The sequence below is a fragment of the Engraulis encrasicolus genome, chromosome 23, assembly GCF_034702125.1.
Source record: "Engraulis encrasicolus isolate BLACKSEA-1 chromosome 23, IST_EnEncr_1.0, whole genome shotgun sequence".
Lineage (NCBI taxonomy): Eukaryota > Metazoa > Chordata > Actinopteri > Clupeiformes > Engraulidae > Engraulis > Engraulis encrasicolus.
In genome coordinates, this window is record NC_085879.1 from 31,691,076 (window position 1) to 31,712,703 (window position 21,628).

General features: G+C 41.4%; 1 protein-coding gene and 1 long non-coding RNA gene across 2 annotated transcripts; one reads left to right on the forward strand and one right to left on the reverse strand.

The window, feature by feature from the left end:
• Positions 1–6,059: 6,059 nt before the first annotated feature.
• LOC134439979 (signal-transducing adaptor protein 1-like) lies at positions 6,060–13,378 on the reverse strand. The gene is made up of 9 exons (XM_063189907.1): positions 12,944–13,378; positions 11,309–11,380; positions 10,735–10,851; positions 9,909–9,965; positions 9,132–9,340; positions 8,074–8,205; positions 7,407–7,479; positions 6,714–6,813; positions 6,060–6,070 (listed from the first exon to the last, which is right to left on the reverse strand). Exons 1-9 carry the CDS (start codon positions 13,127–13,129, stop codon positions 6,060–6,062), a joined length of 957 nt encoding a protein of 318 aa, XP_063045977.1. The 5' UTR covers positions 13,130–13,378.
• Positions 13,379–15,624: 2,246 nt separating this feature from the next.
• On the forward strand, positions 15,625–18,963 carry LOC134440635 (uncharacterized). The gene is made up of 4 exons (XR_010033000.1): positions 15,625–15,686; positions 15,883–15,976; positions 16,946–17,025; positions 18,706–18,963. It is a non-coding gene; the product is annotated as an uncharacterized LOC134440635 (long non-coding RNA).
• The last annotated feature ends 2,665 nt before the right edge of the window (positions 18,964–21,628 follow it).

The following is a 21,628-nucleotide window of genomic DNA, read 5'->3' on the forward strand; positions in this document are numbered from 1 at the left end:
GCTGGGACTGATGAAAAAACAAGCGATGCACATTATAGGAGGGCACGAAGTCTATGCAAATGACGCCATGATCAGCTTATGCTTACAGTACAAGGTCTAACGCCAATCTCAGTCTAAAGCGTGCAACACTCTGGTTGTCATCTGCATTCGGAAGACATCTGTTGCTGAGACTTCCTGACTGTGGGATTTGAGGTGTGCCAGACCGAGGCTGATCTCTCAAGTCAACTGCAGTAATGTGTGGTGGTCAGAAGAGGGCACCATTGAGACTGTATTTCAATATATCGGCTGTGCAGTACAGTGCAGTGCAGTACAGTATACCTGCATTTGGAAAGAGAGCAGTTTTCATAATAGTTATTAGGAGTTGAAGGGAAGAGGTTGAAAGTTCAAATCCCACTCTGCATATCAGGAGATACATGCACGTGTGTGGTCTTCCTATAGACTTGGCTGGAGTACAGACTTGACATATACAAGGCGCCTAACCCCCCACATTGCTCAAGGCCAGGGAGTGTAACCAATATACCCTGTACCTAAAATAATAACTGTATGTCGCTTTGGATAAAAGCGTCAGCTACATGTAATATAAGCTTGTTGATTTCTGTTATGCATGCACACAGTACATGGGCTATGTGCTTTCACCTTCACACCTATGGCCTATAAGCACTGAATGTGTTTTTTTCTTTTTCTTTCAAGTCATTGCTTTGCATTTGTGTTTTTGACCTGTGTTTTGGATTCAACCTCTTGTTCTAATGTTTAGTTCCTAAAAATAAACATTGTTCTTTTACTTGATATCACAACATGTTAATCTTTTTAACAATCATCTGACATAAGACATTGTTGTCCTCATTTCCAAAGAATATACTAGTTAACTTGTGAAAAACACAGTTGTGTTTTCTCTGCTTTAAAATAATTCTGAATATTCCCAATTGGACAACATTTATTTATTTTTATTTGTACACACACGACGACATGAAGCCAAACATCATTAACAAATTCATCCGATTTCAGTTAACAAGCAGTCATTATTGATCTTCAATCACACAATTCGCTGCTGGCAACATTTGCCAGATCCTACTTTTACGTGTAAAACAATCTTGCACTCTGTCCATTGCACCAACAAACTGTCATCCAAAACATTGAATCATTTACCATCCTTTCCATGAAGAAGGTCGGATGACTGAAATGTTGTATTAAAGATTGTTGGTGGAATGGGCAGTGTGCGCGATTTCTTTTCACTTGAATGACAACCCCACTGGGATAATATCCTACGCACCTGTCCAACTACAGAGGTGTGCAAAAAGTGTCATTTTGAACATATCCTATCTTTTAATAGAAAAAAAGTTGAATGTTGAATACTATTAACATACAGTATGTACGTACATATATCAAAACAACAAGGTGCTTTACTTAATGTAGGCCTATACAATAGTTCTCTGCCGCTGCAATAAGGTAGAAAAAATGTACATAATGTATATGCAAGAAGCCAAAGACCTTACCTATTTAGAGAATATAGGCCTACATAGAAAAGTAAGTAAGTTTAATGTAAACATTCTGTCTTTCTTTTCTCCCTTTACATTGGGCGATAAATCAGTGCCATTGATTATTTACATGTGCAGACACACCAGGCAGATGTAGTGGCATTACATTCTAACCATCTTTGCAATACTGAGCAAAATTTGTGTCCCGACCACTTCACCTCATCCATTACTTATACATGGCTTTGGCATCTGACTTCTGATTCTTCTTGTTTTTCTTCTCAGGAAGGAGGCCTGACTTTCCTTCTGCACAAGAAATAATGATGATGATGATGATGTTAATAATAATAATAATAATAATAATAATAATAATAATAATAATAATAATAACAATAGGCCTAACAACAACAACAAAACAACAACAACAAGCTTTTAAAACTTTAAAACAATTCATGAAGATCTGTTTTTCAAATAAATATAAAAGCCATTTAAATACAATTTCCATGAATCTTTTTCTTTTTCTTATGATCGATTACAAAACATTAGGGCAAAAATAGGAACACTGTGAGAGATTTTTAGTTGTTTATTTCCAGATTTTATGCTGCCCATTCACTAATGTTACCTTTTTCATGAATACTTACCACCACCACCAAATTCTAAATATTCATTATGACTGGAAAAATTGCACTTTTCATACATGAAAAGGGGGATCTTCTCCATGGTCCGCCATTTTGAATTTCCAAAAATAGCCATTTTTAGCTGCAAAAATGACTCTACTTGGACCATACTAGAAAATATTTGTTTATTACTTAGTAACCTTTCATGTAAATATCAAATTTGGCGATAGCCAACACAGTTTCAATGAGCAGCATAGTTGCAGTACCTTTTTTGACCATTTCCTGCACAGTGTCCCTTTAACTGATAATAACTAACTGGGAAGTCCAATAAAAACACACTAAAAAACGTTGAAAAGGGATACATAGTAGAATAGAGTACATTAACTTTATTAATACCCAAAAGGAAATTAAGGGTATCCTTGCAGCTGTTCAGGGCAGCACACCCAAAAAGCCCACTCAGTACAGAATAACATTGGGTAAGGTTGAGGAGAACAAAAACCCCCATGCATCAACATTATTAGATCACAAAATTGATTCATGAGTCTAAAAAGTTTCTAGGCTTAAGCAAACAAACATGTCATCACAACTGCACAGGCACGTAGTCTATGTAGCGTTTTGGAAAAGAGCTGTTCAAAATGCTCAACAAAAGAAGCATTTTACAGCTTCTGCAGATCAAAGCATGCTATCACAGTTCAAAGTGCTGAGAGGTTATCTGCCGTATGTATTAGCCTATTAGTATTATCTGATAAGGAGACACTTGATATTAAAAGTGTGTCAGCTATGAAATTAGTTGTTGATACACAGCACTCTCCCATGTGGTGTGTCTACAGTTGTATAAACCGTATATGAAGAGGTGGATTGCCTCATTTCTTCTTTTCTTTGGAATTCCTCTTTAATTTTTACATAGGAGTTAGTAGCACGACCTTCGTCAGTGTCTCATCTTGTCTCTTGTCAACTGTGAAATTAAACACAGTGAAAAGAAAAAATACTCAAGAGCTGTTCAAGGCGCTGTGAGGATATCTATATGTGCCTTCATCATCTGATACCAACTGACACGAATGTCTGATAGTCAGATGTTAAATTTATAGATGTTATATGTTAGGTTAGTTCTATTGTTCTATTTAGAAGCTGTTTACGCATATACAAGTATATTTTACACATAGCCTATATTTCCACATATATATTTTTAAAACACATTGGTTTTGATCTTAGAAAGCGCATTTCAAAACTCTGGTTTCAAAAATATCCCATTTACACACCTGTCACTATGGAGTTTTTATTTTTATCCACATGACGTATTTACAGGTAAACGAATTAGAAATTATATGCATTTTCAAATATCCACGCTTACTGTATGTGCTACCAGCACCTAAGTTGCTGAAGGGATTTGTAGCATTTTCAACTGTCCATTTTGGAAACAAGAATCAAATTTCCTCTTTGAAACTGCCGATAAAAAGCGCCCACCCCCATTGTCAATAGCATGCACAGTCATAGTCTAACAATGCCAAAAGAGGCCCTGCCGTAGCCAAACGATAGGGCACTCGTCTACCATTTGGCTGACCCGGGCTCGATTCCCGGCCCGGGTCCTTTGCTTGCCCTTCCCCGTCTCTCTCCCCACTCGCTTCCTGTCACCACCTTCACTGTCCTATCATAAATAAAGTCAAAAAGACAAAAAAAGCCAAAAGAGATTATTCAAATGTGTGTCTGCTATGCAATAAAAACACTGTTGCAAAGAATCCAATGAATACAACGAAATACAACGATACAACAAAAAAACACGCTTTTTTCATCTCAAGTACAGCCATTCCCTGATGTCAAAGGAGGCTTTGTGTGGCAGCCATGCAATAAAAACACAGTGGTATGCCATGAAGCCCATTAGCAGATGAGTGTACTGTGATTCCCTAGGCCTACATGATTGCTTATCTAAACAGGTCATCAGAAATGCAATTCACCAATGCCATGGCGGGGCAGTTAGCAGTCACATGAGTAGTCTAAACATGAGCGAGAGCGAGATAAGGAGAGGTCATAAGGAAGAAGAAGTTAGTAGTCTAAACGTGAGTGAGATATGGGAAGGTATAAGGAAGAAGATCTGGTAAAAATCTGATTAACCGTAACATCAGGATTATTTTGAGCAATTTTTTATGTTCCCGGACTGTCTCAGAGGGTCTGATAGCATATTAACTAAATACTCTGAGAAAATATTCTGAGGACATTGTCCCACTCGATTGTCCCACTCGACTGTTACATTTTAACACTTCGAGTGTTGAATTAAAACAGTGGGGCCATATTAAACAGTGTTGGATATACAGTATAACTCTCAAGTTGTTAATTCAACACCCATAGTGTTGACACTAAAATCTCGAAAGTGGGACCATTTATACTACTGTTTAAACTACATAGTTTTGAATTAACACTGCAAACATTACTATGCAGTAGTCTAGATAGTACTCGTCTGACTCTGTAGTATTCTGTGTATGAATAGCCTACTACATGCAGTGCCCTGAACAAGCCGGGCAAACAGCAGTTACTTATTGTGCTTTGTCAGCGCATAACATTTACCAGCCACAGACAATTATTTTCCACTTTTGCATCCACAGTCAGCGACTTCCATATTTTGGCTGTTATGGTGGCTGATTTGAATGAAATATGAAAGGTTATCCTACATCAGGGGTGTGGAACATAGGCCTATGTCTCAAGGGCTGTTAACGTATCCGTACGTCGTATGTTTTGCAAATAAATGTTCGAAATCAAGTTATATTTTCAGGGGACCTAGTGAAGAAAGGGTTTATTGTAAAGGAGACCAATTTCAATAGGTATAAAGTACAGGGGTAAATCCTAGCTTGTCTTCATAGTACAGCCCTTGGAGAACTTTATCAAATTTGAAGTGGACAGCTCGAATGAAAAAGGTTTTCCACTCCTGTCCAACACAGCCCAGACCCTTTAATATCGGTGGCTGGCTGGCTGAATCTGATACTGAAGAGTATTCAGGGCTTACCTTTGTACTTATACAAACCCTATAAATACCTCGTAAATCTAATGAATCTTGTGAATGTATAATCTCCTCCATATGGCCTACCTTAAATGTACACTGTGTGAGATTTCTAGCTGTTTATTTCCAGAATTCATGCTACCCATTCACTAATGTTATACCTTTTTCATGAATATTTACCACCACCATCAAATTCTAAGTATTCATTATGACTGGAAACACAGCACTTTTCATGCATGAAAAGGGGGATCTTCTCCATGGTGCGCCATTTTGAATTTCCAGAAATAGACTTTTTTTAGCTGCAAAAAAGACTGTACTTGGGCTATACTAGAAAATGTTAGCTTATTATTTTGTTTACTTCCATGAAAAGATCAAACTTGGCAATAGGCTACCCAGTTTTAACAAGCAGCATAGTTGAAGTAGCCTATCCTTTTTTTGGCCATTTCCTGCACAGTGTACCTTTAAGCACAAATAAATAACAAATATCTACGTAAATGTTATCAATACCAGCTGCTGAACCAGACTTGGTTGGATACATATGATTAAAAAATGCTTACTTTCGTTCTCGTAGGCACTCTCCTCTCTCTGTAGGCTGGGGGTGGGGGGCAGTGGGCGCGTTGGGGGCCCCGTGGGGTCGAGCTTGGTGGACAGGGGCCGCGTAGGGGGGCCCGTGTGGATGGTGGGGGCCACTCTTGCCTTGGGGACCATCTTGGGCTTTGGGGCAACTGGTGGGACCAGCACTGCAGCAGGCCAGGAGAAAGACAACACCCACAGGTTACAGTAGCCTACATACTGTACATTCAAGGCTTGACATTACATTACAGGTTACTGGGTCGGGTGCCGGTGACCTGTGCTACTAGTCAGTGTGTTAAGGGGATTTGAGAGACAGGACTAGCCGCGACGCCGCTTCGCTACGGCCCTGGGATCATAGGTGAGTTACGTTCCTCTTGACACTCCATCCAAACATTAGTTCATACATTCTTACTGACACGCTAATGCACACATAGCGTTAGGTGTTAGATAGGGGGTCTAACTACCTAATAGTACACTGACATAAGCGTTAAAAGTCGGTTGCCATTTAGCCTGTCTACTAGCCCCAGTTTTGTGGTCAGGTTTTTTTTTAGATAAAAAGAAAAAAGTCAGCTTCAATCAGTATTTTTCTGCTCCCACTTATTTTTCATTTTTTCGTGACGTTTTGGGAGAAAACCCTTCTTTAGACGTGAAAACTATAACACACATTCCATACAATTTTCGGATAATCACATAACCCTCATTGCAGGTGTAAACTGTGTTATAGTTATGATACGTCCTCTATAAGCTAGAATGGTGTCTTTAATATCTTCCCAATGCACATGTCATGACTTAAATGGTGTTAAAACATGATGCTAAGTCTGGGCACATACCTTAACTCCATTCGTGCCTTGCATTGAGAAATCCTGTGCTAGTTAGCCGATGCTAACATTGGGCTTTTGCTGTGCTTCACCAGGGCATGAAGTACAGGTAGGCTAGCTTCCGCTGCATTTCTCAATGCAAGGCACGAATGGAGTTAAGGTATGTGCCCAGACTTAGCCCTCAGCATAATGTTTTAACACGAATTAAGCCATTTTGCACCGGATGACTCCTGTAATATCTTACCAATGCGAGTGTCATAAGCACGGGGCGTGAATGGCTTAAGCTGATTGGTCGTTTCCTTCATGAAGTATTCCACCACAGCCTTCAAGCTGGAGACAGTCACCTGTAGACGCATTCAACATGGACAGGTAGAATTACAATACACTACATTTAGCAGGTTTAGCAATAGGCCTATATATATACCCTACAACAATATATTGTATATAGATATGCAATATAGTATGCACGACATATTAGAATATGAATACCAATATGTAATGCATATGTCGATAAACATAGTATGCACAAAATATTAGAATATGAATACCAATATGTAATGAATTTGTAATTAGTTCCTTTGTTTATTCCAGTCCGTTCATTCCATTTATTAGTGTTAGTGTATTTTTTGAGAACGAAAATTGTCTTGGAAGAGAATAGTCTTCACAAGCCTCTTGAAGTTTGAAATAGAAGTCATAGCATAGTCGTCTCTAGCTTGTTCCGCTATTGACATACAACACATCCTAAATGTACAGTATAAATGTAAGGGGAACAAACAAGTAACAGCTGGTAAAAAAAGAAATGGGATGTGGACGGAGGGTGGAAAGGGTAGGCCTACTTCACTGCACTCAAACAAGGTACACAGTACACAGAATGGGTAATGGCACAAACAGCTGATGTCTCCCAAGAGCTTCTACAGGGTGGCTTTGACAAACTTACTGGACTGTCCAGTTGAATGGTGAACTGCTGGTCAGAAGTGGTGATGATCTTGTAGTTCTTAATAACTGGACCACTGGAAACACACATAAATAAATAACATTGAGAACTTTAATACAACTTCAAACATTACATTCAAACCACTTTGGCATAGGCAGTTGTAAATGAAGCTCAATAACAATGACATTTAATGTTTTATGTTATAAGCGATTACTTTTTTTTTTTAGGAAAATAGTTCAAATCCAGATTATTTTCTTTAAAAATGCTTGGGGTGAGCAACTGAATCAATATGTTTGTTTAGAGAAACGCTGCACTCTTGACTTTGATCTTGGGGATTAATGCAATGATAAGAAGCAGGTGTTGTGTGTACCTATTTGGTACCTGGGGATTAATGCAATAATAAGAAGCAGGTGTTGTGTGTACCTAGTTGGTACCTGGGGATTAATGCAATAATAAGAAGCAGGTGTTGTGTGTACCTAGTTGGTACCTGGGGATTAATGCAATAATAAGAAGCAGGTGTTGTGTGTACCTAGTTGGTACCTGGGGGTTATTGCAATAATAATAGGCAGGTGTTTTGTGTACCTGGGGATTAATGCAATAATAACAAGCAGGTGTTGTGTGTACCTATTTGGGGATTAATGCAATGATAAGAAGCAGGTGTTGTGTGTACCTGGGGAAGTCCTGTCTGGTGGTGGCTGAGTAATTCTTCTTGTCCGTGGCCGGCCTGAGGATGATGCTGCCGCTCTCTGGGTTCTTTAGAAGCTGGCTCTCCGCCTCCTCACGAGACACCTCCAAAAAACACCTACATAGACATAGTGATGAGACATATCATGATACATGGTCCATAGTACATGTTGTAGGAACATACAGTAGACATGACACAAATGATGATGCTGCCGCTCTCTGGGTTCTTTACAAGCTGGCTCTCCGCCTCCTCACGAGACACCTCCAAATAATACCTTAACACATAGTGATGAGACACATGATGATGTACTGTACATAGACAGGACACAAATGGAGATGCTGCCGTGTTCTGGGTTCTTTGCGTAAAAGCTGGCTATCAATCGACTTACGAGACACTTTCAAATACAGCGTAACACCCACATACCTAGACACAGAGATTAGACACGTGACCTCACAACACCAGCAAACAGGGCCGTAACCAGACATTTTCAAATACAGAGGTCAAAATGCTGCGTGCTGTACTACATATTGTACATTTAGATTGTTTCGAATACGTCAGTCAAACTCTTGAGTTTTTCTCAATAATCGCTGTATTGAGGATAAATGGGACAGACTGAATTTATCATTGTTGATCATATATCGATTTTTATCTTACACATTTTACACTACTGAAAAAAATACAGAGGACATGACCTCTGTGTCCTCAATGGTAGTTACGGCCATGCCAGCAAAGACTATGGTAATCTTAAATTAGGTTTCAATGGAGTTCATTAAACTGATATACATTGCATTATCCCAATATCATTCATTACATTGCAATGCAAGTATACAATATGAAAACAACCACTTGTCTACACAGCACAAGCACAAACACACATAGCACGAATACAAACACATGGCACAAGCACAAACACACATACTAGCAGAAGCACTAACACATAGCACAAATACAAACACATAGGCCTATAGCACGAATGCAAACACATATAGCACAAGCACAACAAACAAGAAGAAAACAAATAAGAAAAATCAACTTGAACTGACGTTGGCAGGATGGAGAGGCTGTCGTCATACTCCTGGTCAGTGTCGGTGTCTGTGCTGTCGGGGGCGTCTGATGAGGTGGTGTGTAGGAGCAGCACTCTCCTCTGCTGCTCCTGTTCCAGCAGGACTCTCCTCTGCTGCTCCTCGGTCTTCACGTTCTCCAGCATCATGAACTGACCCGGCAACAACTGCAGGTCCCGCGGCACATCCAGCTGCAACGGATAGAGAGTAGAGTAGAGTTAGAGTTAGATTAGAGTTAGAGATATAGGAGGGTAGAGTGGAGGAGATTAGAGTAGAGTAGAGCAGAGTAGAGTAGAGATATAGTAGGAGTAGAGTAGAGTAAAGTTAGAGTAGAGTAGAGTAGAGTAGAGTAGAGTAGATAGACGTAGAGGAGGGTAGGGGAGAGGAGAGGAGGGGAATGGAGAGGAGAGAGGAGAGGAGCGTAGAGCAGAGCGGAGTGGAGTAGAGTAGTAGAGAACAGTATATTAGTATGGAATAGAGTATAGTAGAGTAGAGTAGAGTAGAGTACAGTACAGTACAGTAGAGTAGAGTAGAGTAGAGCACAGTATGATGCAGGGCAGGGAAGACTAGAATAGATATTTTGTAATACAAAAAAAGAATAGAGTAGATTAGAGGGCGATTGGTACATTACAGTGTGTACAATATAATAAAGTGGAAATCGAGTAGGCCTAGTTAAAAAAGTAGAGTGGAGTAGATAGTAGGAGAGTATAGTAGAGTAGAGTAGGCTACAGTCGAGTATAATATCAAGACCATATTTACCTTAGCCACTGTCAAGATGAAGCCTCTCCACAGCTCTCCGGTGTCTGGATTATCAATCTGAATGAGAACATTGAAATCACACATTATAGCTTTTTTATAGAATGGGGGTGGGGGCTGGTGGTCTGGGCTTGGGGCGAATAAGCAGCTGTTTTGTTCAAGGTTCCCCCTTGACAGCAAATTTCAGGACAAATTTACATAGGCCTAGACACTGTCGTAATTACAGGCTGGGAATTAAGGATAACATGTCTACCAACTGTACTGAACACAACGGATACATTTTTCAATACTGCATCTTGCCGCAATTCTGCATTTGTCACTTTTGGCTATCAGGGGCCCCCTGGCAGGTAGGGACCCCTATGCTGTATATCTAGCCATATCTAGCCTGTGCACTAATCCAGCCCTGCTCATGTCAAGCCAAGCAACACAGGGACTGGGTTTGGGGGGGATGAGACAAATAAAAAGGTATCCACGTGTGTTCGTTGCCGTCAATCTGCTGTGTTAGGTACAATATCTAGAGTGCATCTTAATATGCGACCTTGTCTCCTCCACTTGCGCTTGTCTCCTCGCCTCTAACCCTGGCCCCTCCTCCGTGGAGAAAACGATAACGTTTCCCAGCTGTCAGCCTAGCCACAACAACTTTTGAGGGACTGTTTTTCATTCACCACCCCAATTGCAAACGAGAAAAAGACTCTACAATTGAGCTTTTGCAAGATATTGAAATATAATGCTGTTGTCAGTGATGTCATCATGACGAGAAGCGAGTGGAGGAGGCAAGTGGAGGAGGCAAGGTCGCATATGAAGACGCACTCCTAACACACCAACCAACCTTCAGCTGCACCTCCTCATAGGGAAACGAGAGTGTGTAGATTGGCGCCGCCCTGGGGGAGTAAGAGGCAACAGGCACCATGGAGTTCAGGTCGTGCAGTTCTAGCCTTTCTGTATACTGTGAAACAACAACAAAGACGTGCAAAGAAAGTTAGGTGCTGTTTCCACGTAGCTAGATATGTTTGTAAACACAGCTGTTTTGGCCTATTGCTTCCACGTATACAGAGGTTTGAAATTCGCATATCAAAAGTCCAGATTTAAAAATATCCCATTTAGGGGGCTAAAACGCACATGTTACAATGGAGGTTTTTTAAAATTATTTTTATCTACATGTTGTGTTTACACCTAAACAGGATAAAAAATATCCACATTTAAAAATGTTCGGGTACGTGGAAACAGCACCTAAGTTAGCGAATAATCAAAGTCAAAAATAAAAAATAAAAAAGTGTGTGTGTGTGTGTGTGTGTGTGTGTGTGTGTGTGTGTGTGTGTGTGTGTGTGTGTGTGTGTGTGTGTGTGTGTGTGTGTGTGTGTGTGTGTGTGTGTGTGTTACATGGGGATAAGTGCATAACTCACATTCTCCTGTTTCTCATCCGAGTAGAAGAACAGAGAAGAGCCTCGCAGTTCTCCAAAGTATGTCCTAAAACCCTGCACACACACAGACCACAATGCAATGCACCAAAACATTACTTTAATCCAGGGGTGGGGAACCCATGTTTCAAGGGCTTGAGGCCATTTTATCTGGCCCCCGGTATAATTTTAATGTTCACAGATGAAATATGACATATTTTGTAAGGAAATCTTAGAAATTACATTTGCAATACAATTAAGTTATATTCAGAGGACCTAGAGAAGGTGGGGCCTGTTTTAAAGGTGGCTGCCTTTAATGTAGGCCTAAAGTTCAGGAAGAAATCCTGGTTTGTGTTCCTAGTACAGCCCTTGGGGGACTTTTTATGGCCCTTGGAGGAATTTGAAGTGGCCCCACGAATGAAAAAGGTTCCCCACCCCTTCCTCAATAGAACAACAGAGAAGAACCTTGCAGTTTTCTAATGTATGCCACAACCTAATGCATGCCATTCCGCCAGTGGAACACTATAATCGTCGTTGAAAACGACTGTGGTGTGTGGATATTTTTTCCTTTTTCCTTATGCGTTAATTGATATCCTGCTCCCACAACAACTGTTTTTTTGGGGGTTTTTTTTTGGATGTGTGCGCACCTCAGTCTTTTTGACCAACTCACGCCCTCTTCTGTGCACTGCAACTTCAAATAGTCTTTAGGCCTATAATCTATATAGCTACAAACAAAAGTTCAATAAAGGTATAAGAGTGACTTTAAAGAAGAATACGAGAGATCTGGAAAGAGCGATCCAAGGCACTCAAGATTGACAAGATATTTTACTCTTTAGCTGCAAAGAAAAAAAATATTTTCATTGTTAATGTGCCTCCGATTTCTGTTACTGTTTGATGATTCAGAGTCTCTGAACGGAGGCCATGATGACACAGATTTACCAGAGATTCTTTAAGTATATAGAGATAAGCCAACATAATAGGTTTCTGGGCACCTAACGCGACTAGGTTCCGGTCTGCCTAAAGGGCTGTGTCATAATGCTCCTACAATGAATAGAACAGTCCTTAGGTCTGCCTAGGTCTGCCTAAGGGGGGCCATAATAGAACCAGGAAACAATGGGCCAATGGAACCTCTCTCTCTCTACTGTCTCTGGCTTTACATCCTGGCAGCATTCCACAATGCCAATTGGTCTTGTCTGACTGAAGTTCACGTTGGGCAACATTTATTTTTCTACGTACAACCACATATAACAAGTGATTATTTTGGCGTAATTACATGCAGCCTGTCAACATGCAATATGCACTTACACTCCAAATCATAACTCGAACCCTATTTTTGGAAGTATAAATGTTATGGTAGCCTACATGTTATTTGCTGTGTACCTAATTAATGTAACAATTACAGTAAAATTCAATACATTTCATTTGGCAAATGTGTTTATCCGAAGTGACTTACGTACAATTGAGGACATATTCAAAGCATGCATCACTTGTATACAAAGGACACAGGAAATATACAGACCGATAAGTGCATATACCAAGTAGAGTTTGTGTTTTTTTTTTTTTTTTTTTTTTAATTGGGCTACATTATTGCAGGGTTCAGTAGACACACACGCACACATGCACGTAGTTGTCAGAACTCACCCCCTCTCCCGTGTATTTCTTCTGGATGTGCCCGCTGTAGTGGAGTGGCAGAGCTGTGGCGTTGGCGCGCCGCTTGAAGATCATTCTAGATGGCGCTGCCATGCCGAGGCCCGTGCCTGCTCCGTGCCCAGGTGGAGACGACGCGATTCCCTCCTGCTGGCCTCGTCCGAGCGTGCCCTGCTGCATAGCTTACTTCTTCTTTTCACACCTTCTCTTTTCTTTATTGAGACCTGTATATTGAAGAGTATTGTGTGTCCGTTTCCAAGTGGGTGTTGTGTTGTGTTGTGTTGTGTTGTGTTGTGTTGTGTTGTGTTGTGTTGTGTTGTGTTGTGTTGTGTTGTGTTGCGTTGCCGTCCTCGGTTCTCCTCTTGCGTGCGAGAGCTTTGAAATATGTGGCAAATAGTGCTCCAAGTCAGGGCTCCCGATGCCTGTAGTGCATTGGCATGCTCTGCTCTGAGTGTGTGAGTGTCTTCTTTACAATAATGATTTGTTAGACAGGCAATGAGGAAGTCTGTATTGTTTACAGGGCCACTGATAGCTTTTACTGGGCCCAGGAAAAAGTCAGCGGAAAGGGCACATCCCGCCCAATACATACAGTACAGTACATTGTAATGAGGTGCCAATTCTGGGGCCCCTCTCTCCCTGGGCCCGGGACAGCTGACCCCTTTGTCCTCATCTGTCGGCTTCCCTGATTGTTTATGAAGGGGGCTGGGCAAAGTACCTCCACTTTGAGTTGCTGTGCAACTTAATCCAGCACCTTTGCACCTTAGATGTTTTCTTTTATTTCTTCAAGGAAGTTACTGCTCCTTGGTTACTGAAAAACCCGGTACGCTTCAATAATGGCTCACAAGGTTTTTTTCCCCTCCATTCATGATCTCTGTTCATTGGCGTATGATGCAAACCATGTGAAAATTGAAAGACAAATGTCTGCACTTTTCAATGAAGGCGTTTGACTGAAAGCTTGGGAATTATGCAAGGGAACAAGAAGGATTGAAGTGTGCAGAGGTTTTTTATTTCAATCTTCACAGTTTTTGTTTGTTTGGCACCTTCTAATCGTGAGTGCAATGTAATGCATCTATAATGCAACTCCTCATCTATGAAGATACAGTTATAGGTAACGAGAAGCCACGAATAAACAATTGGTTCACTTTTGTTTGTGCAAAGAATTTTGTTTATTTCTTTTATGTGTATCTATTGTGCTACACCTTTCACACCTACAGTCAGAGCTGTAGACAGCTTTGACCAGCAGGCCCGTGACGAAGCCATACAGTATTAAAGCCCATGCCAAAAAACTAGCTCGGCATGACGATAGTAGTCATGATCATGTGTGTGTGTGTTCATGTGTGTGTGTGTGTTGCGGGCGTGTGTGTGTGTGTTTGTGTGGTGTTTATTGATAGTCTGACATTCATGACCTCGGTACATTAGGGGGAGATCAAAGTTGGCTGTTGCTCCTTTTATTTAGCTGTGCAGTGAACTCTCATCCATTACAGGCTGCCTTGAGCTTGACCCATTGGGACAGTGGAGTCTACATGGCACAATGCATATGTGTACAATTTCACAATTTCAGAAGAATACTCACACAAGTCAAGTGCAAGTACATCCAACACACAGTGATCTGTGTGTAGCTCGTGGAGTCCCCCTGGTGGAGCTGTGTGAAACTGCACAAAGGTCTGGCGAGAACCAGGTTTGAACATCTCGGGTTCAGATGGTGAAATCCCTGCTGGATGTTTGTTGTAATCAATTAATTGAACTGAATGAATGAACATGATGAATTAATGAGCTAATGACATCACCTGTGTTAGGAGAGCAGGCAGGAGGAATATCTGTCAGGACTGTTACTTTCTCAATCCAGATCTCATCAGCTCCGCAGATCTGGATGCAGTGCAGCTAAAACTATGTGACTATAAAATAATGTGTGCCCAATCTCTAAACTGGTTGAGAGTATGCTGCTATGTTTTCCTTTAAGGGTGCACCGTGTAGGATTGTGACCAGAGTAGGTATGCAACTATGCTGCTCATTGAAAGTGTACTGTTTGCTGCTAAATTTGACCTTTTCTATGAATATACTAATGAACTAATATTTACTAGTATGACTGAAGTACAGTAAGTTTTTGCAGCTTAAAATGTGTATTTCTGGACATTGAAAATGGCAAACAATGGATCCCCAATTGCATGTATGAAAAATGCCATTCTCAAAGTTTCAATGAATAGCCTACTGAAAATTTGATGGTGGTGGTAAGTATTCATGAAAAAGGTAACATTTGTGAATGGAGAGCATGCATTCTGGGGGAAAAAATTACACAGTGCACCTTTAACAATCCACCAGTGCGTTGTTATCAAATGGTTAGTCTCAAAATGAAAATGAAAGGAAGACAAAAAAAAAAAGAAACAACGATCGTGCTTCCAAGTGCACTGCCCACTTTCAAATATGGATACTAAGCAGCTGTAGCTAACAGCCAATGTCTTCAAAGATATTGCGTTTTGTCATTAATTTCTGTTGATTTCTTCGTGCTATGGACAACATAGAGTCGGAATTGACGTGCGCGGTTTGTCTTGATCTTTTAACGGACCCTCGCCAGTATCCCTGTGGACACAGCTACTGTTTTGAATGTATGAACAAACTGAGAGATCAACAATTTTATAAGTGTCCGGAATGTAGAAGACGGTACTTTGAAAGTAAAATCGGGAAAAACATCAAATTAAGTAATTTAGTTGAAGCGTATCGACAAAGTGGAAATGTCCGGGTAGGCTACGGCTTTACGCACGACATTATGTCGACCTCACGTGTTTACCAAAAATTGTTTGTTGCTTATAAACAGTTTGTATCGTTGTCCTTGCATCCCTGGCATGACATAATGCTCACCACCATTGTAATAAATGCCCAAAAGGCGACCATGTGAGTCATGACGTATTAGTGTTGGCTCTTCCACTTTTGCTTAGATCAAACGTCAAACTACAGCAAGGTGGTTCACAGGAGGACAAGATCATGCTGCTCTTCTAATCATACTTCTGCTGCTGCTAATTGCAGTTTATGGTGAGTGAATACCTTCCCTCTTTTTTCAAACTTCTGTTTGATCTTCATTACTGTGCAGAATGTTTCTCTCTCTCTCTCTCTCTCTCTCTCTCTCTCCCTCTCTCTCTCTCTCTCTCTCTCTCTCTCTCTCTCTCTCTCTCACACACACACACACACCAAACTGGTTTGGTTTGAAACATTGCACAAACCTGAAAGAAAAGAAAACAATGGCCACGCAAACTTCTCATTCAAATTCAGTCACTCACAAACAAGCGCCTTAAGAAGTATTGTCCTTTTATTTATTTAACTATAATGCCAATATTATGATTTCCTTATGACCATCCTTCCAGGGCAGCAAGATATATGCTCTAGATATATACTCTTGAAAGTGCTCTTGACTTGACTTGACTCTAGAAGGGCAAAGACACGAGCAAAAAGGATTATGAAAGACACATTCCACCCCAGTCATCATGTTCGAAAGGCTGCCCTCTGGGAAATGGGGGCGGAGCACTGGTATTGGGACAGGGGGGGCGGGAGATGTGTCAGAGGCGTTGGGCCCACGAAATATTCTAGAATGAGGCCCCTACAAGATGTTTGGCAATCAAAAGCCACTGGCAGGGGCGGGGGTTCCTGGCCCCTATGCCCCCCCCCTCTACTCCGCCCCTGGCCAGATTCGAACCCTGGGCATGCTAGCCCAAATGTGGGGGGCTTAGCGTGCTGCGTCACAGCACCCCCTAGCCATCTGCTTTTTTTAAATTACGAAGACTACATTACTTATTATTGACCTTTTCATATTTCTTTTTAAAATGATTATTTTTATTATTTATTAATTGTCCTACACAGCAGAGATCAGTTGCAATCTTCATTTCACTGCCAATTGTGCCCGCATGTGACAAATAAAAATCTTGAATCTTGAATCTTAAAAACTATGTACTGTATGTAAGGATATGCAATTTATTTGACTAATCTTGCCCCATAATTCCCTTTCAGCTGTGGTGCGTCTGCAAAGAGCAGAACAACTTCTTCAACATTCGAAGCATCTGGCGGACTCTCCTCACACTGCCCATGAGGTGACATCTGATGCACTCACTCGCCTATTTTGTCTTTATGTCGTCTGTAGGCCTATTATGTCGCCTATGAATTTATTAATTCATGTGTAATAGATTAACATATCTTATCTTAGAGAATGGGACATAATCAACAACAACCATTAGGCCGCTTACACATCAAGGCGGTGAAGCGATGCGGGACGGAAGCGATTTTTACTGGCGGTGTCGAAAATACATGGAAACATATCTGTCCTTCCACACCAACCGGTGGTAGTCGGGTGTCAGTGGCGCGGGAGCCGGCTCCGCTCCGTGCTACATTTGGAAAATAGGACTCGAGCGTGCTTTTCACGCTGGCGACTGGCGTTGTCCCATTCAAATGAATGGCAAAGTACCACGCTAGCTTTGGCTGTGGGGGGTTTTGAACAGGAGTACACGGGCCGAAACTAAGCAGAAAGACCTCATTCGTCTCGCCTCCGTTCTGCGACACCTTGGTGTGTCTGACTCCTTCTCACAATGAACAGTATGACCCTGACCTCTTATGAAGATGGAAGTCTTGCCACTGAAACATGTAACACGTAAACTTACAAACTTAGGTGCTGTTTCCACGTAGCTGGATATTTTTTTAGCAGGGTATTTTTTTCTCCTGTTGAGGTGTAAACGCAACATGTGGATAAAAATAAATCCTCCATTGTAACAAATGCGTTTCAGCCCCCTAAACAGGATATTTTTTTCGCCTGCTTTTTATACCCGGATTTTTAAATATCTGCTACGTGGAAACGGAAGGCCAAAACCAATGCAAAACCAATGCAACCAGGAGAAAAAATATCCACATATAAAAATATCCAGCTACGTGGAAACAGCACCTTAATTGCCTACACTGTGAGATGAATTAATCCACCAAGTTTAATATCGTGCAAATTAGGATCGAATTTCGCCTTTGGGGCCAATCAAATCAACAACACATATGTTTCATTCGATTTGATTCGCTGCAACGACCCGATGACGGTTGAGCTGTCAGAATGGAACACTGAATTTCGCCTCTCTTGGCTTCACTTGTTTCGCCTGCATGTGTCCCTATTTGCCCCAAGTATAGGCCTACAGTCTACAGTAAGACGAGGCTCATGAAAATCTGAATTTACATAGCAGGTTGTGTTGTCCAAGAGTCATCTTGTGCTTGTGCTCAGAATGTGGTGCTACCCTCCTCCTGATCTCAGTTGCATTCCTTCAATATAGATTTCCGAAAGATAGACCTCTACACAGCGGTGCTCAAACATTTTATGCGGCCACAGAGCATTTACAAGAAAGACAACTCTTAAATACAAAGTCATGCTCTCACTCATTTTTCTTAAATCGTCTACCCAAGACTGGGGTTTTGTAGCCTGATTCTCACCAAACGGTAGGCCGATGTGTGTGTATAGCTCTGGAGCCCCCATCCCTGGTATAGAATGTGAACTCGTGCAAGGGCCGCCCCCACTGTCGCCCCAGGGAGCAGTGCAGCGGGACGGTACCATGCTCAGGGTACCTCAGTCATGGAGTAGGATGGGGGAGAGCGCTGTGGTAATTACCCCCCCACCAACCTGACAGGTCAGGAGTCGAACCGGCAACCTTTGGGCTACAAGGCTGACGCCCTAATCGCTTACCCATGACTGCCCTATGTGTATGTGTGACACTTTGCCCTTGCGTTTTGCCTCTGTGTTATAGGATGGTGCCTGGTCGGTCCCGATGGATGCGAGGCAGTGGCCCTGGTTGCTGTTGAAGGCTGCATGTCTCTGTGTGGTGTGGCTCTTCTCCTGTCTTGTATGGCTTCTGTTCCTGTGTTTTGGGTCGCTCCTGCCCTCTCTACTAGGGCTGTTATGGCAGGGCATGTGGCTGCTGCTTCAGTGCCTCTGGTTTATTGTCTCAGCTGTTTGTAGTACACTGTTCAATGCCGTCCTCTGTGTATGTGTTATCATCATGTTGTATGCACTAATCCTAGTGTACTTTTGAGTAGAGATGTACAGGATCCAAGATCCGGTTCCAAGATCCGGCAGGATCCTAAAAATCAGGATCCGGTGCATCTCTAGTTTTGAGTATACGTCAACCTTCTGAAACTGTAATGCAGGGGCAAAAGGGACAGTTGTCCCAGGCCCAGGGAGAGAGGGGCCCCAAAATTGGGTTGTCATTACATTGTATGCAGGGCTCTAAATTAACACCAGCCAACTGGCCAAATGCTTGTGAAATGTGAGTTTGGCTGGTAGAAAAGACCAACTTATTGGCCACTTTGCCCCATTAGTGAGTGTGCGTTTGGCTAATAAGATTAAGAAAGTGAAAAGTGAAAGCCCATTGGGAAACTCCAACTCCCATTGTCATTGTGACACAGCACTCCACAGCACACAAGTGAACACTGCACACTGCACACAACGAAATTGCATTTATGCCTCACCCGTGCAAGGGGGCAGCCCTCAGTGGCGCCCCATGGGGAGCAGTGCGGTGGGACGGTACCATGCTCAGGGTACCTCAGTCATGGAGGAGGATGGGGGAGAGCACTGGTTGATTACTCCCCCCACCAACACCTAGTCATTCTGGTTAATGATGAAAAAAGTTAATTTAGAACCCTGATTGTAACCAATGTATTGGATGGGGGGTCCTCTGGTCCTATCATATAACTTTGTCCTGGGTCCGGCAAAAGCTGTGAATGGCCCTGCTCTTTAAAAAAGAAGGAAAAATATGTTACTTTGAGCTTAAGTTCCAGACCATTGGTTTTATATTAGACTATTATATATAATGTAGGCCTACTCTCATTGGTGCAGACCGTTAAGTCAGTGCTACCGATACTGCATAAGGCTTCGGGAGGGAGGTTTACTGACATTCTACGATGAACTCTGCTAGTTGGCGTTACATACGTATGTAGTATCGTGTACTGTGTACAATGGCTTCACTAACAGCCTTATTTTTGTAAATCATTCGGGATAAAAGGGCCTGTTAAGTGTAAGGTCATTTTAACAGTGTTGGGAGGTAATGCATTACAAAAGTAATGAATTACTGTAATGCATTACTTTTCGCTGTAATGCAGTAATGTAAGGCATTACAGGGCAAAAATCTGTAATATTTACCTAGTTACAATGCAAATAACTAAGTTACACATGCATTACAATGACCTGGATTTTAGTGGTATTCAGTGTGGTGGGTTAGAAAGAAGCTATTCCTGAGCCTGGTAGTTTTTAGTCTGCATGCTAACAAAAACACCTGGGTTGGAGGTGAAAAAGTCAGGACCCATGAGCTTTATTTACACTGTAATACATTTCCAGATCATATTTAGGCTTACAGTTCTTTTGGCGAAAGTAATTAAAGTAATGCAAAAGTAGTGTAATGCTTTACATTTTAAATAGGCCTATTGTAATATTGTAGTGTAAGGGATTATTCTGAAAAGACAGTAACATGTAATCAGTAATGCATTACAGTTTTTGAGTAACTTTCCCAACACTGCATTTTAATAACAACACAATGACATCTAGGATTCTCTCTCTCTCTCTCTCTCTCTCTCTCTCTCTCTCTCTCTCTCTCTCTCTCTCTCTCTCTCTCTCTCTCTCTCTCTGTGTGGGTGTGTGAAAAAACAATCCACATAGTACAGTATTTCTCAACCGTGTGAAGAGTTGGAAATCCTATTATAAATCCTAGTTTTATTAGATATTATCTGAGACAAAATGCCCAGCTTTGTTAATAAAGACAGTGAAAAATAATGCAATCTTTTAAGTTCAAGCACACTTCCAGTATAAAAGCTTATATATATATATATAAAAGTCCCATTAAAATGTTCAACATTCCTGTCAATCCCAATTCACCACTGTGTCACCCTTATCCCAGGACGATGTCATGTGTTTAATGTTCAATGTTTTTGTTGTCAATAAACAAGTATTTTTTGTATCCATAGCTGCTGTTGTGTTCTATGGATCTATGGATTATGATATAAGCTAAAATAAAATTACTTACTTGTATTTTGTACAATTGTTAAATGTAAATAGTTTGAAGATATGAAGTCCTACAAAAAGGATGTTTCATAACCTGTTGCTGTTGTGGTTTCTGTTCACTGTAGGACTATGTTGTTCAAAGTTGGGTGTCAAATCAACTATGAGCCAGGACAAAAGATGAATCTGATTGCAAGAGCTACATGACTGTTCACAGTCATTTGTGTGTCCTAGACTAGGGAGCGTAGGGCCTACCTATGTTCCCTGGGTCCTATGTTCCCCGCTGGTCCTATGTTCCCCTGTGATTTTAGGCCTATGGGACCGGGGAACTTAGGACACTTTTCTAAAAAAAGGGTTCTATGTTCCCAGCATTTTATGTTTCCGAGTTTTCAAATTGTGCCCTTCTCAAAACCATCCCTAAACCTAACCTGTCAGTAATGCAATGTTTGAGTTGTAAATTTGTGCCTTGACCAAAACTATCCCTAAACCTAACCTGTCAGAGGTGCAACAACATTGCCATGCGGCAGCAGTCTACTTGGAAGCAGAGGGGAACATAGAACCCTTTAAAAAAAAGGTTGGGGGGGAACATAGGACCCGGGGAACACAGGGATGACCCCGTAGACTAGCCTATTCCTCTTTTCGGAAACATTTAACTCTGATCAAGATTCAAGATTCAAGAT